General features: G+C 44.3%; 1 protein-coding gene across 2 annotated transcripts in view; it reads right to left on the reverse strand.

Annotated features, from left to right (window-relative positions):
- Window positions 1-388: 388 nt before the first annotated feature.
- Window positions 389-23,503, reverse strand: part of LOC106601791 (Na(+)/H(+) exchange regulatory cofactor NHE-RF2) — a 65,251-nt gene continuing 42,136 nt past the window's right edge. For both annotated transcript variants that reach the window (XM_045715604.1, XM_045715605.1), the window contains 4 exons: window positions 15,290-15,508; window positions 5,392-5,545; window positions 4,883-5,001; window positions 389-3,668 (listed from right to left, as the gene is read on the reverse strand). In XM_045715604.1, the coding sequence (XP_045571560.1) occupies window positions 3,501-3,668; window positions 4,883-5,001; window positions 5,392-5,545; window positions 15,290-15,508 (660 nt within the window). In that variant the 3' untranslated portion in view covers window positions 389-3,500. The remainder of the gene's footprint in view (window positions 3,669-4,882; window positions 5,002-5,391; window positions 5,546-15,289; window positions 15,509-23,503) is intronic.

Below are 23,503 nucleotides of genomic sequence, written 5' to 3' on the forward strand. Positions count from 1 at the left end.
ACACACACACACACAAACTCCTCCAAAACACACACTCTGGACCTCTGCGTGACCTCTAACGGGCCTGAGTAATCACGGCAGCTGGAGGCACAAGAGAATTCTGGAAACAGAGTGAAACTGTATGCCAACACTCACATAATCCTTAGGGATCGAGGGGGACAGAGAGAGCGAGAGAAAGAACATGAAGGAGGACCGGGACAATAGGGAGGGAGATAGATAGAAGGGGGAAGATTGAGAGAGACAAACGGAGAGAGAAGAGGAGGAGTTACTCTGAGAACTCCTGGATCACAGCTGTGGGAAGATTAGCTCATTGAACAGATGACCCCCCCCCCACTAGTATCAGAGACAAGACAACAGACTTACAGAAGAAGAAGGGATGACACTGAGCTGATGTCATATAGTCCAGAAGGAGATTGTCACACTTTATTGAAAAAATACAACCTGCCATATATATACTGTAGGGAGGCAGGTAGCCTAGTGGTTAAGAGCATTGGGCCAGTAACCGATAGGTCGCTGGTTTGAATCTCCAAACCGACTAGGTGAAAAATCTGTCAACAAACTTTTGAGCAAGGCACTTAACCCCTAATTGCTCCTTAAGTCGCTTTCGATAAGAGCGTCTGCCAAATGACTAAAATGTAAATATACATGGGTCATATACCATTCTGCTCAGGGTTTAACGGTCAGCTTATCATATGGACCAATAGTAAAAACCCTTATGCAAACACATTGGTGCTAGATCACAAATGGAAACCAGAGAAATAAAAACATTTTTTTTTCTGTACTATTATGAGTAATAGTAATGACAATATGCGTATTAACAAAAAATTAATTGTGCAATATATGAAAACAGATCAAACATTTCTCTCCGTCCTAAGTGTGGAGTCGGCGCCGCATAGCACAGCTGACCCTGGCCTGTACCTCAGACCTAGCCCAACCAGGAACCCGCATTTCAGATCCTACCACAATATGAACCTCCAGGGGGGACCTGGGCCCGTATTCAGAAAGCGTCTCAGAGTAGGAGTGCTGAACTAGTATCAGGTCGCTCCTGTCCATATAATCTTATTAATTATGATCTAAAAGGCAAAACTGATCCTAGATCGGCACTATACGGACCCTGGGTGAATAGTAACAATGGATGACACAGAGACAAACTTTCCCTTCTATCTCCCTTCACCCCCGTATGAGATGTAGCAGTGGTTTGGTCTGGGGAGTGTTCTCTTTGTGTAGATCCTACCACAATATGAACGACCGGGGGGACCTGAGATTACTATCCGTAACAGTGGATGACACACACGCAGTAAGATAAACTTGATCTTCACCCCCCTATGAGGCGTGCCAGTGGTTTGGTCTGGTGTGTGTCTGTGTGCAGGACAGCTGTCCCCATGCTATCCTATGCTAGGACTAATCTCCTGTAAGTCCTGTGGCTCCCCTGGTCTCATTCATTAGAGCATCTCTGAGTCTGACCTCCAGGATAGGCCTCTCCCACACACCCCACTGCCCCACCACCACAGACCCCACTGGGCAGGCCCACTGATCAGAGCCCCTAGCCCCATAGCTCAGAGTAGCCTGGTCCGAGATCGGTTTGTGCTGTCTTACCATCTCCTATGGCTATTGTTGTGTGACGCCTCTTGATAATGACCATAGGAGTTGGCAATACCGCACAAATAGATCCTTGACCAGGCTATACTCACATACCAAAGCCCCTGATACCACAGCCGATCCACAATCCACAGCATTCAGGCATGTTGTACAAAAATAACTGTGTCCTTCCCTTCTGAAGTGAAACGGAAAGACAGGCCAGTCTGGAGTAGCTGATACAAGCACTATGTCAGTCTGTCATCACTTTACCACAACATGAGCATAACATTACCACAACATCACATCAACACTGAGTGATGTAAGCGTTCTTTGATACGCCGGGCTCACTTTCAATCCCGTACAATATCCATCTTGGTATTTCATACATTATTTGTATCTATACTTTTGCATATAAAGGTGTTCGGCTCATAGATGGAGATGTTCATAACAAGTAATAAAGCGTTATATTTGCTCATAACAAGTAATACAGCATTATCGATGCTCATACTGTAGTAAGTAATAAAACATTATAGATGCTCATACTGTAGTAAGTAATAAAACATTATAGATGCTCATAGCAAGTAATATAGCATTATATTTGCTCATAACAAGTAATAAAGCATTATACATGCTCATAGCAAGTAATAAAGCATTATATTTGCTCCTAACAGGTAATAAAGCATGATAGATACTCATAACTAGTAATAACACATTATACCTGCAGGCTTTACGTAAATGTTACAAGGTGTTACATAGATCTCATACATCTTTAAAGTGGTCATATCATCCCCAGGCTATCTTCTCCTTCTATGGTACTTTCATGTCCCAATCCTCATACATCTCTGAGCAGTGTACTGTAGTGGCTTCATGTTGCTGTGTGTCTTATTAGCACCCCCTGGTGTACTAGACATAAATAAACTTAAACTGCCTTAGAATGAGTGAAGCAGGCCTATAGGCTAGAGAATCATAGGGGGCTTGTGTGTGTGCATGTATGCATGCATTTAGTCAATGTATCTTAAATGCTATCATATTGAGAGGGAGGTATGGATGGGGTAAGGCTTTTGATTGTCTATGCATTGTTAACACTATCTATGAATACCAGTTCATATCCAACATAGGGAGCAAAGTGGAAATGTTATGACATTATGAGAAAACAGATGCTTTGATACAAATACAAACAGAGATGATACAGAAGCAATGCCATTCAGCCTATAGTTTGTGGTTTTCCTGGTGAGCGAATCGTTGAAGTCTGAGGCGCATCGATCACACAATAAAATCACAGGAGGATCATGGGAGGAAGAGTTTCATCCATCTTTGGGCATACGTTCCTTCTCTTACAGGGTCAAAACAAACCCCAATGTTTAAGATCAGGTCACAGTGTTCACAAACATCTCACATAGTCCATATTCCCCATACTCCATATAGCTGGGCTGGCTAACACCTATTATGGTGGTTTTCCACTTTCTAAATATAAAAATAAGTGCCTCCTCTCTCCAGAGCAGGCCTCAGAGAAGGTGGGAGTTAGTGGTAGAAGAGGAGGGACATTGGATGGTTTAGGGAAAGAGCGATGATGATGGGAGGATTCAGAAGAAGCTGGTAATCTTGAGTCTCTTATTCCAGTCCATTCCAGCAGACAAGCTCTCTCTGGGGTGGGATGGGGGTATAGAGAAGGGTGGAAGAAGGGAGGGTTGAAGGAGGGGTAAAGGATGAGATGTCCATCATTCCATCCCGTCCATTTTGGAAGCAGGAGGGAGTGTGTGTTGGATTGCCAACGTTCAGAGAACAACATTCTATCTGCGTATTCTCTTCTGTTGGATTGGTTGGTAGTGGTGGTGCGGTAACGGGTAGGGATGTTGAAGGTAACTTTCAGAAATGTCAAATTCGACAGTCTTTCTGCTTCTCTCATTGGGTGGAAGAAAAGTTCAGAAGTTGCTGAAGAGCTGGTGTTTTTTGTCCCAGTCCATCTGAGGGGCTCTCTTCTTGGCCCTCTTGGCATGGGCCTTCTCTTTGGCCTCAGCTGCTGTGGGACTCAGGAGCAGGCCGATCTCAGCAAACGGGTCCATCAGACGGCCCGCCTCGTCCTCTCCCAGCTAGACAGACAGACAGACAGACAGACAGACAGACAGACAGACAGACAGACAGACAGACAGACAGACAGACAGACAGACAGACAGACAGACAGACAGACAGACAGACAGACAGACAGACAGACAGACAGATTAATATCAGAGACTACTTGGTAGTTATAGTGTGGGTTGACATTCACACGCATGGCAGGGTTGAGGTCAATTCATTTTACATTTAAGTCATTTAGCAGACGCTCTTATCCAGAGCGACTTACAAATTGGTGGATTCACCTTATGATATCCAGTGGAACAACCACTTTACAATAGTGCATCTAGATCTTTTTTGGGGGGAGGGTAGGGGGGGGTGGTAGAAGGATTACTTAATCCTATCTTAGGTATTCCTTAAAGAGGTGGGGTTTCAGGTGTCTCCGGAAGGTGGTGATTGACTCCACTGTCCTGGCGTCGTGAGGGAGCTTGTTCCACCATTGGGGTGCCAGAGCAGCGAACAGTTTTGACTGGGCTGAGCGGGAACTGTGCTTCCTCAGAGGTAGGGAGGCCAGCAGGCCAGAGGTGGATGAACGCAGTGCCCTTGTTTGGGTGTAGGGACGGATCAGAGCCTGAAGGTACGGAGGTGCCGTTCCCCTCACAGCTCCGTAGGCAAGCACCATGGTCTTGTAGCGGATGCGAGCTTCAACTGGAAGCCAATTCAATTTCAATTCAGTCAATTCAGGGAATTCCAAATCTTCTAATTTGCTCAATGATTTGGAATTGGTCAAATGTGGGAATGGTAAAATTGGTAGACCTCAGTTTACTTCCTGAATTTAATGATTTGAAATAGAACCCTGATGTGTAATTCTGATAATATCTGTGTTAATGTGATACACTGTATGTGTTATATGAAATAACAAGAGGTTATATACTGTACACTCCAATATAGTCCACACACGCATGCAGACACACATATACACACACCTTGCACGCTTTCTTGCATGTTTGTTCGCACACGTGCACGCACGCACGCACGCACGCACGCACGCACGCACGCACGCACGCACGCACGCACGCACGCACGCACGCACGCACGCACGCACGCACGCACGCACACACACACACACACACACACACACACACACACACACACACACACACACACACACACACACACACACACACACACACACACACACACACACACACACACACACACACACACACACACACACACACACACGTCTCACCTGCAGGCTGTTGTCTGGACTGCTCAGGTCAGAGTGGTGTGACTGGATGGAGCGGCTGGTGAAGCTGCCGTTGATCTGAGGACTGGGGGAGCCGTTGGATATGGACGGACCGTCATAGTCTGGGAAAGAAGGGTCAGAATTACTCTCTATGTACAGATCTAGGATCAGCTTCTCTACCCTTTCCTCCCCCCAATCCTAACCTTAACCATTAGTGGGGGAAATGCAAAACTGATCCACCCTACGGGCACCTTCACCCAACACCCAGAATTACAGGCTCAGATTTGGAGGTCAGTAATCTGATGCTGGTTTTGATGAACTACACCGTAACATTTCACTGTAGATTAGGATCATCAACACCATTCCCGCCTCCTCAATATGCAACTGTACAATGTAGATGTCCAATTAGACTAGAGACTTGTCCTGAGCTGTACTGTGCCTTTGGCGTGGTTTATAAGAGTACACTTTAAATAAATATTCTGTTTTACAGATAAACAAGGGTGTAGGCCTACCTTTGACGTGGCTGGCCAACGGGGTGACGCCCATCTTCTTAAAGTGATGGTCTGTGTCAGGGTCCACCACCAGCAGCCTGGTCTCATCTCCTCCTGTCTTTATGAAGGCCACAACCTCCGCATGGCGCATGCCCTCTACGTTCACTCCATTCACCTGAAAGGAGAGAAGGGAGACAGAGGGGAAGAAAGGGTGTTATGGGTGAGTGATGTTAGATGTCTCCATCTATACTGTTGTCTGGGATTCTGTGATCTGGCCTCGTCGCTGTCTCAATGTTTCAATGTCTGAAAGATGTTCAAGGCTGTCTGGTTGTGAATATGTATACAGTAGGAAAGAAACAGTGAAAACTCTAGATCCTGCTGCTGGTTCAGACAGGAACAACTAAGTATCCAAAACAAGTTCTAAAAAAGCACACTAGTGATGTTGGTTGGTCGCTCGTCTGTCATTACTGGTGTGCAGACTTTACACTGGTTGACTTACAGTTGATTTCTGATACGTCCACATTGGACCAGTGCAGCAGTTCACCAGTCTCAATCCAACAACATTCTCTTTACCTGATTCAGCGTTTTAGAGAACACATTCACAACTGTCCAAAACCATGGTATAGCCTAAACTAAAATACTTATTTATTCAGACAAGGATCAACTGAATATGCGAACCATTACTTGATCCAAACAGTAGAGGGTGCTATGCACCAAAACAATCATTTCCCACTGGACTCAATGAAGAGTGAGGACAAAACCTGTGAGGAATCAGACACAAAATGTTGCAAGATGGTGCATAGAGAGAGAGAGAATATTCTGCATTCCTTCCTCAATGACGTACAAGCAGAACAGAATACCTTTACATTCCATATCCCATTACAACAAGGATGGAACGAGCATGTAAGCTAATGGGCTCTAACAGTAGAACATCGTTTATTTGTTTCCTTTTCAAACACTTTTTTTCTCTCTCTTTGGTCATAGTAATCCCTCTTTTATTGGTTCGGCAACTTGTGAATTCAGCTGGAAAAGAGTGAGGGGGGAGTGTGTGAGGAGAGAAAGAGAGGGGAGCGAGAGTGTATGAAAAGTGAGAAGCCCTCACACCTACACCCCAGTCACTAACACATCAGTAAGTTTCCGTCGGAGAGTTTCTCCCTGTGACTTTCCACAGACTCCTGTATATTCCATTAACTCTATTCAGCTAGTACTGTAGCTTTGCACGGTGCTGCCTCCCTTAACGTTGGTACACCATCAAATATTGATGCCTAGCTTCTGCTGAACCAATAGTGTGGGTTTCAGGTATCAGTGTCCTGAGGGGGATTTTGTTTTAAAATTCACTAACGCTGCTGCTTATGAAGTGAGGGCAGTAGGAGGTGGTTGTGAACAGACTGGTCTAATACACTGTAACAACACGGCTAGATACCAGACTGGTCTAATACACTGTAACAGCACGGCTAGATACCAGACTGGTCTAATACACTGTAACAGCACGGCTAGATACCAGACTGGTCTAATACACTGTAACAGCACGGCTAGATACCAGACTGGTCTAATACACTGTAACAGCACGGCTAGATACCAGACTGGTCTAATACACTGTAACAGCACGGCTAGATACCAGACTGGTCTAATACACTGTAACAGCACGGCTAGATACCAGACTGGTCTAATACACTGTAACAGCACGGCTAGATACCAGACTGGTCTAATACACTGTAACAGCACGGCTAGATACCAGACTGGTCTAATACACTGTAACAGCACGGCTAGATACCAGACTGGTCTAATACACTGTAACAGCACGGCTAGATACCAGACTGGTCTAATACACTGTAACAGCACGGCTAGATACCAGACTGGTCTAATACACTGTAACAGCACGGCTAGATACCAGACTGGTCTAATACACTGTAACAACACGGCTAGATACCAGACTGGTCTAATACACTGTAACAACACGGCTAGATACCAGACTGGTCTAATACACTGTAACAGCACGGCTAGATACCAGACTGGTCTAATACACTGTAACAACACGGCTAGATACCAGACTGGTCTAATACACTGTAACAGCACGGCTAGATACCAGACTGGTCTAATACACTGTAACAACACGGCTAGATACCAGACTGGTCTAATACACTGTAACAGCACGGCTAGATACCAGACTGGTCTAATACACTAACAGCACGGCTAGATACCAGACTGGTCTAATACACTGTAACAGCACGGCTAGATACCAGACTGGTCTAATACACTGTAACAGCACGGCTAGATACCAGACTGGTCTAATACACTGTAACAACACGGCTAGATACCAGACTGGTCTAATACACTGTAACAGCACGGCTAGATACCAGACTGGTCTAATACACTGTAACAACACGGCTAGATACCAGACTGGTCTAATACACTGTAACAGCACGGCTAGATACCAGACTGGTCTAATACACTGTAACAGCACGGCTAGATACCAGACTGGTCTAATACACTGCAACAACACGGCTAGATACCAGACTGGTCTAATACACTGTAACAGCACGGCTAGATACCAGACTGGTCTAATACACTGTAACAGCACGGCTAGATACCAGACTGGTCTAATACACTGTAACAACACGGCTAGATACCAGACTGGTCTAATACACTGTAACAGCACGGCTAGATACCAGACTGGTCTAATACACTGTAACAGCACGGCTAGATACCAGACTGGTCTAATACACTGTAACAACACGGCTAGATACCAGACTGGTCTAATACACTGTAACAGCACGGCTAGATACCAGACTGGTCTAATACACTGTAACAGCATGGCTAGATACCAGAATGGTCTAATACACTGTAACAGCACAGCTAGATACCAGAATGGTCTAATACACTGAAACAACACGGCTAGATACCCGCCTACTCTCTCATAACTAACTGTTACATAGGAAATGTATAAGTCCAGTGGTGCCTGTTAAGGCTAGGGAGAGACTAGGAGAAGGAGGGAAAGAGAGAGAGAGAAAGGGAGGAAAAAATGTGTAAAACCAAGAGAAGTTGAGTGTGTGTTGTGTGTGTGTGTGAAAGAGAGAAAAAGAGAAAAAAAGAGCATGAAAGAAAGAGAGAGAGTGAGAGTTAAGCAGTGATAACCATTAAGGTGATGACCCCTTCACTATCAGAAACCCATCTCTATCTATTCTTTCTCTCTCTCGCTCTCTGTCTCCCTCTCTGTCTCCCTCTCTGTCTCTCCCTCTCTCTGTCTCTCCCTCTCTCTGTCTCTCTGTCTCTCCCTCTCTCTGTCTCTCCCTCTCTCTGTCTCTCCCTCTCTGTCTCTCCCTCTCTGTCTCTCCCTCTCTCTGTCTCTCCCTCTCTTTGTCTCTCTGTCTCTCCCTCTCTCTGTCTCTCCCTCTCTTTGTCTCTCTGTCTCTCCCTCTCTTTGTCTCTCTGTCTCTCCCTCTCTTTGTCTCTGTCTCTCCCTCTCTTTGTCTCTCTCTCTGTCTCTCTCTCTCCATTAGAGTAGGTGTCAGAACATAAGGCTCAGTGGAGTCATCACACACTAATTGGTAGAGAATCGTCTCATCCTACCAGCCCTAGTGCATGAGGAGGAACAAGCCCCCTTTGTGTTGGGCTAGGGGAGCAGGTGTTGTGTCATGTTTCATAGCAGCAGCAATCCTTCACAATCCAGCAAAACAATCCAGCCCACTCAAGCTAATTAATAGGGCCCTTGTTCATTAGGCGACTCCCACACAATACAACAGTCAGTGTAGTGCTAGTGGGCCAAACCTGTTTTTCATTGGAATACAGTGCTGTTCGAATGCTTTACAGAGCAGTCGTTTTCAAGGTACTATCATAATCGTCAGTGTTTGCTTAGGTTGTACACCCTGGAATGTTTCCAATGGTGTGTGTGTGTGTGTGTGTGTGTGTGTGTGTGTGTGTGTGTGTGTGTGAGTGAGTGAGTGAGAATGGGTTTTCACCTTGCTAACGAGCTGCTGACAGATGGACCAAGCAGTGCACCGTGCCAGACAGTTGTTTGGTCAGGACATCCTCCATTAGCCACAGAGAATAACACACACATAATCATCCTCTAGTCAACCGCTGAGCCCACACACCTGCCTGGGGTTACCTTGGCCAAACCCCCGGGGCTCTGCCTGCAGTTTCAGCAGGTACAGTGACCTAGCCACTTAGCACTAATCCAGCTAGAACGAAGAGACACAGCATTAAAACCAATGACTGATTGACAGGGCTTCGCTGACTACAGTTTACTGACACTGACTGTATAGGGGAAACTGCTCTAAGTGCATAAGGTAAAAGTAGTCCTTAACCCCAGATCTAGGACCAGATCAGCCTACTCCTGATCCTAACCTAAATTATTATAGGCAGTGATGTAAAGTACACTTCATGACCAAAAGTATGTGGACACCTGCTCATTGAATATCTCATTCCAAAATCATGGGCATTAATATGGAGTTGGTCCCCCCTTTGCTGCTATAACAGCCTCCACTCTTCTGGAAAGGCTTTCCACTAGATGTTGGAACATTGCTATGGGGACTTGCTTCCATTCAGCCACAAAAGCATTAGTGAGGTTGCACACTGATGTTGGGCAATTAGGCCTGGCTCGCAGTCGTCACTCCAATTCATCCCAAAGGTGTTTGATGGGGTTGAGGTCAGGGTTCTGTAGAGGCCAGTCAAGTTCTTCCACACTGATCTTGACAAACCATTTCTGTATGGACCTCGCTTTGTGCACTGGGGCATTGCCATGCTGAAACAGGAAAGGGCCTTCCCCAAACTGTTGCCACAAAGTTGGAAGCACAGAATCGTCTAGAATAAGGGGCCTGTAGCCCGAACCATGAAAAACAGCTCCAGACCATTATTCCCCCTCCACCAAACTTTACAGTTGGCACTATGCATTGGGGCAGGTAGTGTATTGCTGTCATCTGCCATACCCAGATTCGTCCATCAGACTGCCAGACGGTGAAGCGTGATTCATCACTCCAGAGAACGCGTTTCCACTGCTCCAGAGTCCAATGGTGGCGAGCTTTACACCATTCCAGCTGACGCTTAGCATTGCGCATGGTGATCTTAGGCTTGTGTGCGGCTGCTCGGCCATGGAAACCTATTTTTATGAAGCTCCCGACGAACAGTTCTTGTGCTGATGTTGCTTCCAGAGGCAGTTTGGAACTCGGTAGTGAGTGTTGCAACCGATGATAAATTATTTTTACGCACCACACACTTCAGCACTCGGCGGTCCCGTTCTGTGAGCTTATGTGACATACCACTTCGTGGCTGAGCTGTTGTTGCTCCTAAACGTTTCCACTTCACAATAACAGCACTTACAGTTGACTGGGACAGCTCTAGCAGGGCAGAAATTTGACGAACTGACTTGTTGGAAAGGTGGCATCCTATGATGCTGCCACGTTGAAGGTCACTGAGCTCTCTGATAAGGCCATTCTACTGCCAATGTTTGTCTAGGGAGATTGCATGGCTGTGTGCTCGATTTTATACACCTGTCAGCAACGGGTGTGGCTAAAATAGCCAAATCCACTAATTTGAAGAGGTGTCCACATACTTTTGTATATATAGTGTACTTAAGTAAAAATACTTTAAAGTACTACTTAAGTAGTTTTTTGGGGTATCTGTACTTTACTATTTATATTTTTGCCAACTTTTAATTTTCCTCCACTGTATTCCTAAAGAAAATGATGTACTTTTTACTTAATACATTTTCTCTGACACCCAAAAGTAGTCATTACATTTTGAATGCTTAGCAGGAAAGGAAAATGGTCAAATTCACGCACTTATCAAGAAAACATCCCTACTGCCTCTGATCTGGCGGACTCACTAAACACACATGCTTCGTTTGTAAATGATGTCTGAGTGTTGGAGTGTACCCCTGGTTATCCGTACATTTAAAAACAAGAAACTTGTGCCATCTGGTTTGCTTAATATAAGGAATGTGAAATGATTTATACTTTTACTTTTGATACTTAAGTATATTTAAAACCAAATCGTTTTTTACTTTAACTCAGGTATTTTACTGGGCGACTTTCACTTTTACATGAGTTATTTTCTATCAAGGTATCTTTAATTTTACTCAAGTATGACAATTGGGTACTTTTTCCACCACTGATTATAGGGACCCTGAATCAGTGGGTAGGGAGTAACTTCACTTAGCGCTAATCTAGCCAACACAGACAGGGTTTCAATGACTATACCACTCTGAGCTGAAACTGTACACCCAGACTGTGTTCATTAGAAATCCCTTTCACTTGGTCCTGTCAAAACACAGCTGATGCTGTTGAGCCCCAGTCATACAGGAAGGGAGAAGGCCAAGGCTTTTAACTGTGTTGTGTTCAGAAGAGAACACCAATACAGGCTCTTGATCTACAAATACCTTTTTGAATATGATGTGGTGGAATGTCACAGATGCTTGCTGAATGCTGCTTTGCAGACATATTGTGGGAGGTAATGCATAGACGTAGAATGAGATTCTATTGTTATGAATTGAAGAGCACAGTAGAGACAAACAGTACTGTATTGTCTCAAGTATATGGGCTCTCTGAGTGTTTACAGTATCTAAGCAGTGGGGAGGGGAGTCAGTGGAATGTCCTACAGTACTGCATTGAACTATACCCTGTATTAACCCAATGGAGCCCATTGTATTTACTGTCCTGTGTAGTCATCCGTCTCTGTCTCCCTGGGCGTGTGTGTATTCAGGTTCAGGGCAGGGTATCTCTGTCTCTCTCCCTGGGCGTGTGTGTATTCAGGTTCAGGGCAGGGTATCTCTGTCTCTCTCCCTGGGCGTGTGTGTATTCAGGTTCAGGGCAGGGCATCTCTGTCTCTCTCCCTGGGCGTGTGTATTCAGGTTCAGGGCAGGGCATCTCTGTCTCTCTCCCTGGGCGTGTGTATTCAGGTTCAGGGCAGGGTATCTCTGTCTCTCTCCCTGGGCGTGTGTGTATTCAGGTTCAGGGCAGGGCATCTCTGTCTCTCTCCCTGGGCGTGTGTATTCAGGTTCAGGGCAGGGTATCTCTGTCTCTCTCCCTGGGCGTGTGTGTATTCAGGTTCAGGGCAGGGTATCTCTGTCTCTCTCCCTGGGCGTGTGTGTATTCAGGTTCAGGGCAGGGTATCTCTGTCAATTACATTTCAATTTAAGGGGCTTTATTAGGAACTGGACCTTTTTTGGAACACCATTATTTTTGTCTTACTGAGATTTACTGTCAGGGTCCAGGTCTGACAGAATCTGTGCAGAAGATCTAGGCCTCTCTGTCTCTCTTTCTGGATGTGTGTAATGGGTGTCGTTGGGTAGAGAGGACCAAGGCACAGCGGGTTGCGTGCTCATCATTATTATTTATTAACATGTGAACACGGAAAAACAATAAACAAAGAAATGACAGGAACAGTTTTACAGGCTATAATAACAAGCAGTGCAAAATGAACTACCCACAAATCCCCAGGCGAAAACACGCAACTAATATATGACTCCCAATCAGGAACAACGACGTACAGCTGTTCCTGATCGGGAGCCACACAGACCACACAGAAATAAACAAACTAGAAAACCAACCTAGAATACAAAACCCAGAACATACACCAAAACCCCGTAATACATAAATAAAACACCCTTCTACAATACACATAACCCCCGAACCACATAAAACAAATACCCTCTGCCACGTCCTTACCAACCTACAAATACAAATAACCCCTATACTGGTCAGGACGTGACAATGTGTATCTTCAGGTTCAGGGCAGGGACTCTTTAGTCTCTATATAAACATGATAAAACCTATTTATGGACCTTAGAGCACATGGACAGGGAGTGACCTGGCCTGTTATTGTCATCTAACAGACACAGGAAGCTAGCTCCCATAGCTACAGTTCACTCTCACTGTTTCCTGTTGCTGGACAGACAGAGGGACATCAAAGCATTGAAAGCAACTCCTCCCTCTAGTGCCAGTGTGTGTGCAGCCGTCCGTGTTACTCATACTGTATGGGCAGGACTGGAATGGTATAGCCGTCCGTGTTACTCATACTGTATGGGCAGGACTGGAATGGTATAGCCGTCCGTGTTACTCATACTGTATGGGCAGGACTGGAATGGTATAGCCGTCCGTGTTACTCATACTGTATGGGCAGGACTGGAATGGTATAGCCGTCCGTGTTACTCATACTGTATGGGCAGGACTGGAATGGTATAGCCGTCCGTGTTACTCATACTGTATGGGCAGGACTGGAATGGTATAGCCGTCCGTGTTACTCATACTGTATGGGCAGGACTGGAATGGTATAGCCGTCCGTGTTACTCATACTGTATGGGCAGGACTGGAATGGTATAGCCGTCCGTGTTACTCATACTGTATGGGCAGGACTGGAATGGTATAGCCGTCCGTGTTACTCATACTGTATGGGCAGGACTGGAATGGTATAGCCGTCTGTGTTACTCATACTGTATGGGCAGGACTGGAATGGTATAGCCGTCCGTGTTACTCATACTGTATGGGCAGGACTGGAATGGTATAGCCGTCCGTGTTACTCATACTGTATGGGCAGGACTGGAATGGTATAGCCGTCCGTGTTACTCATACTGTATGGGCAGGACTGGAATGGTATAGCTGTGCGTGTGTGTGTGATTGTGTGTGTCTCTCTTTGTTGGGGTCTACTGTATCCAACTGCTCTGCCTGCCATATTACGGTTTGTTTATACTGTTTCCAGCCTTGTGTTTTCACCACAACGCTATGGTAACGTCATGGTAATGCTACGAGCCAGGTTAGGTTTAGTTAAACTAAGCTAGATTCTGTTTGGCTCTGTGTGACTTTCATTTGACCCTGTGTTTTTGATGCGGTGTATTTTACGTCCTGATGCGGTGTATTTTACGTCCGCCCTGTATTTGACCCTGTTTTACCCTGTTTTGGCCCTGTTAGGCCCTGATGTACTGCTCTGGGGTCAGGGCCCATGGGAATGTGTCTGGGGGTCTGATTGAGAGGGTGTATGGTGAGCAGGATCAGTATGTTCCACACGTCTGCTTCTCCCCTGTCTGTCTCCTTCTATCCCTCTATCTCTGACCCTCTGCTATCCCCCCCATCCCTTCTTTCTCCCACACATTCATGCCTCATATGTTTCTCTCCCGTCTGTATCCTGCTTTCAGACTGATGAACAACCTCTCCCCACTATCAGCCTGTCCTCCTTAATCTCAACTAAAACATGTGAGAGATGAGGCCGGAGTCCAGGCCGTGTTATAGCAGTGGTATCGTTAGAGGGGTTAAACCAGGCACATGTGGCCCTGCACACGCATGAAGGATGAGCATTGAGACTGCTGCCACACGAGGTCACACCTGTGTACACACACTGATAAGCACAAACCCAAACATTCACAAGCAAGCACACATCCATTTGCATGTACATAGGGGAGTAAAAGGCCTCTTGGGGTCTCACTCTGTATCCCTTATCTCAGACACATGTTCAATCACCCCACTCCCTCTCTCTCTCTGACATGTTCTATAAACCCCCTTAATTAGGGTGTTCCAACCCCATTTCTCAAAGCCCACCTCATTAGGGTCTCATTAGGACCATTGTAAACTAGCTGATTGGAGTCTGTCTCCTTCTCTCTCACCACTTGTCTAAAGTTTACGTCTAAAGTTTACAAACCAAGCATCTACTGGTCCATAGTTCCATGATTATTAAGACATCAGACTCCCTCCTCCCTCTCCCACCAATCCCCTGCACCTCTATCCTCCTCCTGGACTAGCCCTTCTTCCCAGCCTCCTCCTCACAAACCTATCCTCCTCACCTTCATGAAAAATAAACACCTTCATGGAGCTCCACAGTCCCCCACCCTTCTTTAGTCTCTAACCACTTGCCCTCTTTCAACACCCATCCTTCCCTCCTCCACCCATCCCCCTCTCCTCTCCCCTCCTCCACCCATCCCCTCTCTCCTCACCTCTATGAGTCTGTCCTGTGGTCTGAGCCCGGCGTGGTCGGCTGGAGACCCAGGGTCCAGGGAGCGGATGTACTGGCCTGGCCGGGACTTCTCACTGTGCAGGTTGAAGCCGTAGCCAGTCTCGACCCGCACCAGGTGGCACAGCCTGGGGAACAGCTCCGATGGGTCCACTGGTGGCCGCGCCACCTGGACATGGGCATTAACATGGGCCAAAGCCTCCTGTAGTGAACAGAGAGAAAGATACATAATATAATCTACAGTCTAGTCATATACACTACTGAGTACTCAAAGAAGTCTTGTCAAATTGAAGTACAGAAAGAAGTTTGGATCCCTCCAATAGTCTTTATTGCTTGTTTGTGTTCTCTACCAAACAAACACCACTAATGTGTTTAATTTGTTGTCCATTATCACAGGGAAATGAAATGTGTCTTCTGCTTGATCCCAACCCCTACCTATCTACTGTATATCCTGTTTAACTTGAGTCAGAGAAGAAGAACAGATTGAAGATACCACCCCTACCTATCTACTGTATATCCTGTTTAACTTGAGTCAGAGAAGCAGAACAGATTGAAGATACCACCCCTACCTATCTACTGTATATCCTGTTTAACTTGAGTCAGAGAAGCAGAACAGATTGAAGATACCACCCCTACCTATCTACTGTATATCCTGTTTAACTTGAGTCAGAGAAGCAGAACAGATTGAAGATACCACCCCTACCTATCTACTGTATATCCTGTTTAACTTGAGTCAGAGTAGCAGAACAGATTGAAGATACCACCCCTACCTATCTACTGTATATCCTGTTTAACTTGAGTCAGAGAAGCAGAACAGATTGAAGATATGACCCCTACCTATCTACTGTATATCCTGTTTAACTTGAGTCAGAGAAGCAGAACAGATTGAAGATATGACCCCTACCTATCTACTGTATATCCTGTTTAACTTGAGTCAGAGAAGCAGAACAGATTGAAGATATGACCCCTACCTATCTACTGTATAAACAGCTGAAGAACCCTTTTAGGTTCTAGATTGCACCTTTTATTCTAAGAGTGTAGACTACACTGTACATGGGTATCACAGTAAATGTTGAGTATCTGTGTAAAAGGTCACAATGAGCATCTAGGTTCATTCACCAACAATACGTGTCACTGGTGTCAGAGTGTTATTAATGACATGGTGTAACCTCACCTCCACTGTGGGGTGATAAAGAGTTGTTAGGGAGTGGTAAAGGGGGTGTAGGGGGTCTGGGCTAACCCCCATATGGGACCCTATCCCTCAAACACCCAATGCAGAACGTATACCTGACACACGTTATCAGTGTGTTGTGTGTGTGTGTGTGTGTGTGTGTGTGTACTATCACACAATATCTGCATTATACATATTGCCTGTCATCAGACAATACATCGAGTCCTGCCAAGGTATTTTTAGCAGACAGACACACAGGGTGTGGTGCATTATGTTGGCTCACATGGAGGGACAACAACAACAGTCGTCCATTCGCTGGGCATAGAAGGAGAGAAGGAGGGAGGGATGGGTGTGGGATGGAAGGAGTACGCAGATGAATGGATGTCACTTTTAGAAGTATTAAGAGGTAGATATCTAATAGGGGAGGGAAAATCTGTTTTAATACTTATTAAATCTCTCTCTCTCTCTCTCTCTCTCTCTCTCTCTCTCTCTCTCTCTCTCTCTCTCTCTCTCTCTCTCTCTCTCTCTCTCTCTCTCTCTCTCTCTCTCTCTCTCTCTCTCTCTCTCTCTCTCTCTCTCTCTCTCTCTCTCTCTCTCTCTCTCTCTCTCTCTCTCTCAACACCAAAATATAAATCATGGCCCATTTCATGGACAGAATTCCATAAAATTGCTTAACCCAACAGCGTTCTGGGAAGGATGCCCTAAGAAAGTCATCCAGGCCTGGTCTGGAGTACAATGGAATGATTCAGACTGATTTCATTCAAATTAATTCTTATTGGAGGAGAAGCAGGAAGTGACCGCAAGGCCAGGAGGAAGGGGTGGGGCTTAATAGAGAGAGGTCACTTAGCTATTAGCGCCCTGGGATCTGTCCTGGATCCACATAGAGAGAGATAGAGGAGGGAGGGATGGAGGGGGAAAGCGAGATTGAGAGAAAGAGAGGAAATAAAGAGAGAGGAAAGAGGGAGAGAGGTATAGAGAGAGATGAAGAGAAAAAGTTGAGGAGAGGAAAGAGAAAGAGAGGTTGTGTGTATGTATGAAAGAGAAAGAAGAAACGAGAGAGTTGAAACAGAGTGAGTGAGTGAGTTAGGAAGGTCTGAGAGTAAGGTAAACAGTGTGAACAGCCCTGCTGGTAGACATTAGCAAGGGGAGACGGCCGTCCCTGCCAAGCCAACCTCTGACTGCCTCTAGATGCCCGTCCACACAGCACTAATCACCCCCTGGAGGGTGGCCCATGTCATCGTCCCTCTGTACGTGTGTGTGTTTTCCTCTTTCTGTGCCAAAGGCCCCCTTCGCTCTACCTTAGCCAGCACCATCTGTGAGGGCCAATCTAGGCTGAGGTGCAGCGCAACGGGAGATGTCTTATTAAAGAGTGGTGATTGGTTAAGGCTTGGAGGAAAAACAATGCATCAGTTAACAAGAAGGGACTTGGAAGTTATGAGAAGCCTTCTGAGGATCTGTCCAAGCCAAGTGGTCATAACAACTCTGACAATACTGTATATCTAAATGGGATTTCTCTATTTCTGCAAGCCAGATGGCAATGATCAAATGTCAGTACACCAACAGTCGTTCATGTGATTGTTTTCTCCTGTTTCTGAAGGGCAAGATAACATATATTAAATGAATGGAGAAAAAACAGAGGAGAACTAAACAAAGGAAAATAATCAATGTTATGACTTGATGTATGTTATGACATGATCATTTAGAGACGATATATGTTATGACACGATCATTATGAGACAATGTATGTTATGACACGATTATTATGAGACGATATATGTTATGACACGATCATTATGAGACATGTATGTTATGACACGATCATTATGAGACATGTATGTTATGACACGATCCTTATGAGACATGTATGTTATGACACGATCATTATGAGACGATATATATTATGACACGATCATTATGAGACGATGTATGTTATGACACGATCATTATGAGACGATGTATGCTATGACACGATCATTATGAGACAATGTATGTTATGACATGATCCTTATGAGACGATGTTTGAGCATACCTTATACAAACATTAAAGAAGTGGTTGTTACATGTGGTGTACTGCACTGAGCTTGGTGTTACAACATCTTTCAGTTATAGTCACTCTCACACCTGTGACGGGTGTGGAGGGACTGGTTAGTTGAGCTGACAGCCAGCAGAGATAGAGAATATAAATCACAACACTGCCAAATATGGCCGCCCTCCAGGCTTCACTCCTCCAACCCCACTTGGCAACAGTGTGGGAGTTTTGGAGCCAACTGGGAACAAGAATAAGAGGTATTTCCTATCTAGGTTAATGATGATATCTGGAATTCTGGATGGATATAAAGCCAGTGTACATGTGGTAGTTTCATTTCCAACTAGATTTGTTATTTTTCAGGTGGGGTTAGGCAGTTTTCAACCTCCACCCCTATTTATGAGGGAAAATGGACTATTCCAACGCTATCACTGTAGAAAAGACTTGGATTGATCCATGTTAGAATTATACTTTTTTTTTTTTGGGGGGGGGGTTCTTTGATTTTCTCTCTAATGAGTCAGTGGCTTTTAGATATTTTGATGAGAAACAGAACAAAATCGAGTTTTTGTTTTTCCCTTCTGTCGGCAAACAAGCCTATAATCAGGAAATCACTTCAGGGTGAGAACTCCATCCTTGTTTTGGAAAATCGAGTGTTCTGTTTAGGAACTCTGTACAGAATAACATTCTCCACTCCCATTCCAATATGTGTGAGCTACGTTTCTGTTCTGAACACGGCCATTGGAAAGTAACAGGCATAAATCCTAATGATTCCTAAAGGAAAATCCAAACAGAATGTTTTCCACCTTCATGATATCCATACAACATAGTCAGGCTGAGTGCAGGGCTTTTCCTGGTCAAGTCACATTGTCAGGAAACAGTATGCACTGTAAGTAGGGTCAGGACTTTTACCTGACCACATGACCTGACCAGGAAGAACTCAAGGCCCTGATATTAGGATAGAACTAGCCCCTGGTATTAGAATAGACCTAGGCCCTGGTATTAGAATAGAACTAGGTCCTGGTATTAGGATAGAACTAGGTCCTGGTATTAGGATAGAACTACCCCTGGTATTAGGATAGAACTAGGTCCTGGTATTAGAATAGGACTAGGTCCTGGTATTAGAATAGAACTAGGTCCTGGTATTAGAATAGAACTAGGTCCTGGTATTAGAATAGAACTAGGTCCTGGTATTAGGATAGAACTAGGTCCTGGTATTAGGATAGAACTAGGTCCTGGTATTAAAATAGAACTAGGCCCTGGTATTAGGATAGACCTAGGTCCTGGTATTAGAATAGAACCAGGTCCTGGTATTAGAATAGAACTAGGTCCTGGTATTAGAATAGAACTAGGTCCTGGTATTAGAATAGAACTAGGTCCTGGTATTAGAATAGAACTAGCCCCTGGTATTAGAATAGAACTAGCCCCTGGTATTAGAATAGAACTAGGCCCTGGTATTAGGATATAACTAGGTCCTGGTATTAGAATAGAACTAGGTCCTGGTATTAGGATAGAACTAGCCCCTGGTATTAGGATAGAACTAGGTCCTGGTATTAGAATAGAACTAGGTCCTGGTATTAGAATAGACCTAGGTCCTGGTATTAGGATAGAACTAGGTCCTGGTATTAGAATAGACCTAGGTCCTGGTATTAGAATAGAACTAGGTCCTGGTATTAGAATAGAACTAGGTCCTGGTATTAGAATATAACTAGGTCCTGGTATTAGAATAGGACTAGGTCCTGGTATTAGAATAGGACTAGGTCCTGGTATTAGAATAGACCTAGGTCCTGGTATTAGAATATAACTAGGTCCTGGTATTAGGATAGAACTAGCCCCTGGTATTAGGATAGAACTAGCCCCTGGTATTAGAATAGACCTAGGTCCTGGTATTAGAATAGAACTAGGTCCTGGTATTAGAATAGAACGAGGTCCTGGTATTAGAATAGAACTAGGTCCTGGTATTAGAATAGAACTAGGTCCTGGTATTAGAATATAACTAGGTCCTGGTATTAGAATATAACTAGGTCCTGGTATTAGAATAGAACTAGGTCCTGGTATTAGAATAGGACTAGGTCCTGGTATTAGAATAGGACTAGGTCCTGGTATTAGGATAGACCTAGGCCCTGGTATTAGAATAGACCTAGGTCCTGGTATTAGGATAGAACTAGGTCCTGGTATTAGGATAGAACTAGCCCCTGGTATTAGAATAGAACTAGGTCCTGGTATTAGAATATAACTAGGTCCTGGTATTAGGATAGAACTAGGTCCTGGTATTAGGATAGAACTACCCCTGGTATTAGGATAGAACTAGGTCCTGGTATTAGAATAGGACTAGGTCCTGGTATTAGAATAGAACTAGGTCCTGGTATTAGAATAGAACTAGGTCCTGGTATTAGAATAGAACTAGGTCCTGGTATTAGGATAGAACTAGGTCCTGGTATTAGGATAGAACTAGGTCCTGGTATTAAAATAGAACTAGGCCCTGGTATTAGGATAGACCTAGGTCCTGGTATTAGAATAGAACCAGGTCCTGGTATTAGAATAGAACTAGGTCCTGGTATTAGAATAGAACTAGGTCCTGGTATTAGAATAGAACTAGGTCCTGGTATTAGAATAGAACTAGCCCCTGGTATTAGAATAGAACTAGCCCCTGGTATTAGAATAGAACTAGGCCCTGGTATTAGGATATAACTAGGTCCTGGTATTAGAATAGAACTAGGTCCTGGTATTAGGATAGAACTAGCCCCTGGTATTAGGATAGAACTAGGTCCTGGTATTAGAATAGAACTAGGTCCTGGTATTAGAATAGACCTAGGTCCTGGTATTAGGATAGAACTAGGTCCTGGTATTAGAATAGACCTAGGTCCTGGTATTAGAATAGAACTAGGTCCTGGTATTAGAATAGAACTAGGTCCTGGTATTAGAATATAACTAGGTCCTGGTATTAGAATATAACTAGGTCCTGGTATTAGAATAGACCTAGGTCCTGGTATTAGAATATAACTAGGTCCTGGTATTAGGATAGAACTAGCCCCTGGTATTAGGATAGAACTAGCCCCTGGTATTAGAATAGACTTAGGACCTGGTATTAGAATATAACTAGGTCCTGGTATTAGGATAGAACTAGCCCCTGGTATTAGAATATAACTTGCCCCTGGTATTAGAATAGACCTAGGCCCTGGTATTAGAATATAACTAGGTCCTGGTATTAGGATAGAACTAGGCCCTGGTATTAGAATAGAACTAGGTCCTGGTATTAGAATAGAACGAGGTCCTGGTATTAGAATAGAACTAGGTCCTGGTATTAGAATAGAACTAGGTCCTGGTATTAGAATATAACTAGGTCCTGGTATTAGAATATAACTTGCCCCTGGTATTAGAATAGAACTAGGTCCTGGTATTAGAATAGACCTAGGTCCTGGTATTAGAATAGAACTAGGTCCTGGTATTAGAATAGAACTAGGTCCTGGTATTAGGATAGAACTAGCCCCTGGTATTAGAATAGAACTAGCCCCTGGTATTAGAATAGAACTAGCCCCTGGTATTAGAATAGAACTAGCCCCTGGTATTAGAATAGAACTAGGCCCTGGTATTAGGATAGAACTAGGTCCTGGTATTAGAATAGAACTAGGCCCTGGTATTAGAATAGAACTAGGCCCTGGTATTAGAATAGAACTAGGCCCTGGTATTAGAATAGAACTAGGTCCTGGTATTAGAATAGAACTAGGTCCTGGTATTAGGATAGAACTAGGTCCTGGTATTAGAATAGGACTAGGTCCTGGTATTAGGATAGAACTAGGTCCTGGTATTAGAATAGAACTAGGTCCTGGTATTAGAATAGAACTAGGTCCTGGTATTAGAATATAACTAGGTCCTGGTATTAGAATAGACCTAGGCCCTGGTATTAGGATAGAACTAGGTCCTGGTATTAGGATAGAACTAGGTCCTGGTATTAGGATAGAACTAGGTCCTGGTATTAGGATAGAACTAGGTCCTGGTATTAGAATAGAACTAGGTCCTGGTATTAGAATATAACTAGGTCCTGGTATTAGAATATAACTAGGTCCTGGTATTAGGATAGAACTAGGTCCTGTTATTAGAATAGAACTAGGCCCTGGTATTAGGATAGAACTAGGTCCTGGTATTAGAATAGAACTAGTTCCTGGTATTAGAATAGACCTAGGTCCTGGTATTAGAATATAACTTGCCCCTGGTATTAGAATAGAACTAGGTCCTGGTATTAGAATAGACCTAGGTCCTGGTATTAGAATAGAACTAGGTCCTGGTATTAGGATAGAACTAGGCCCTGGTATTAGAATAGAACTAGGTCCTGGTATTAGAATATAACTAGGTCCTGGTATTAGAATAGAACTAGGTCCTGGTATTAGGATAGAACTAGCCCCTGGTATTAGAATAGACCTAGGACCTGGTATTAGAATATAACTAGGTCCTGGTATTAGGATAGACCTAGGTCCTGGTATTAGAATATAACTAGGTCCTGGTATTAGGATAGAACTAGCCCCTGGTATTAGGATAGAACTAGCCCCTGGTATTAGGATAGAACTAGGTCCTGGTATTAGGATAGAACTAGCCCCTGGTATTAGGATAGAACTAGGTCCTGGTATTAGAATAGAACTAGGTCCTGGTATTAGAATATAACTAGGTCCTGGTATTAGAATAGAACTAGGTCCTGGTATTAGAATATAACTAGCCCCTGGTATTAGAATAGAACTAGCCCCTGGTATTAGAATAGAACTAGCCCCTGGTATTAGAATAGAACTAGGACCTGGTATTAGAATATAACTAGGTCCTGGTATTAGGATAGAACTAGGTCCTGGTATTAGAATATAACTAGCCCCTGGTATTAGAATAGAACTAGGTCCTGGTATTAGAATAGAACTAGCCCCTGGTATTAGAATAGAACTAGGTCCTGGTATTAGAATATAACTTGCCCCTGGTATTAGAATAGAACTAGGCCCTGGTATTAGAATAGAACTAGGTCC

Source organism: Salmo salar, chromosome ssa03 (genome assembly GCF_905237065.1).
Source record: "Salmo salar chromosome ssa03, Ssal_v3.1, whole genome shotgun sequence".
Classification (NCBI taxonomy): domain Eukaryota; kingdom Metazoa; phylum Chordata; class Actinopteri; order Salmoniformes; family Salmonidae; genus Salmo; species Salmo salar.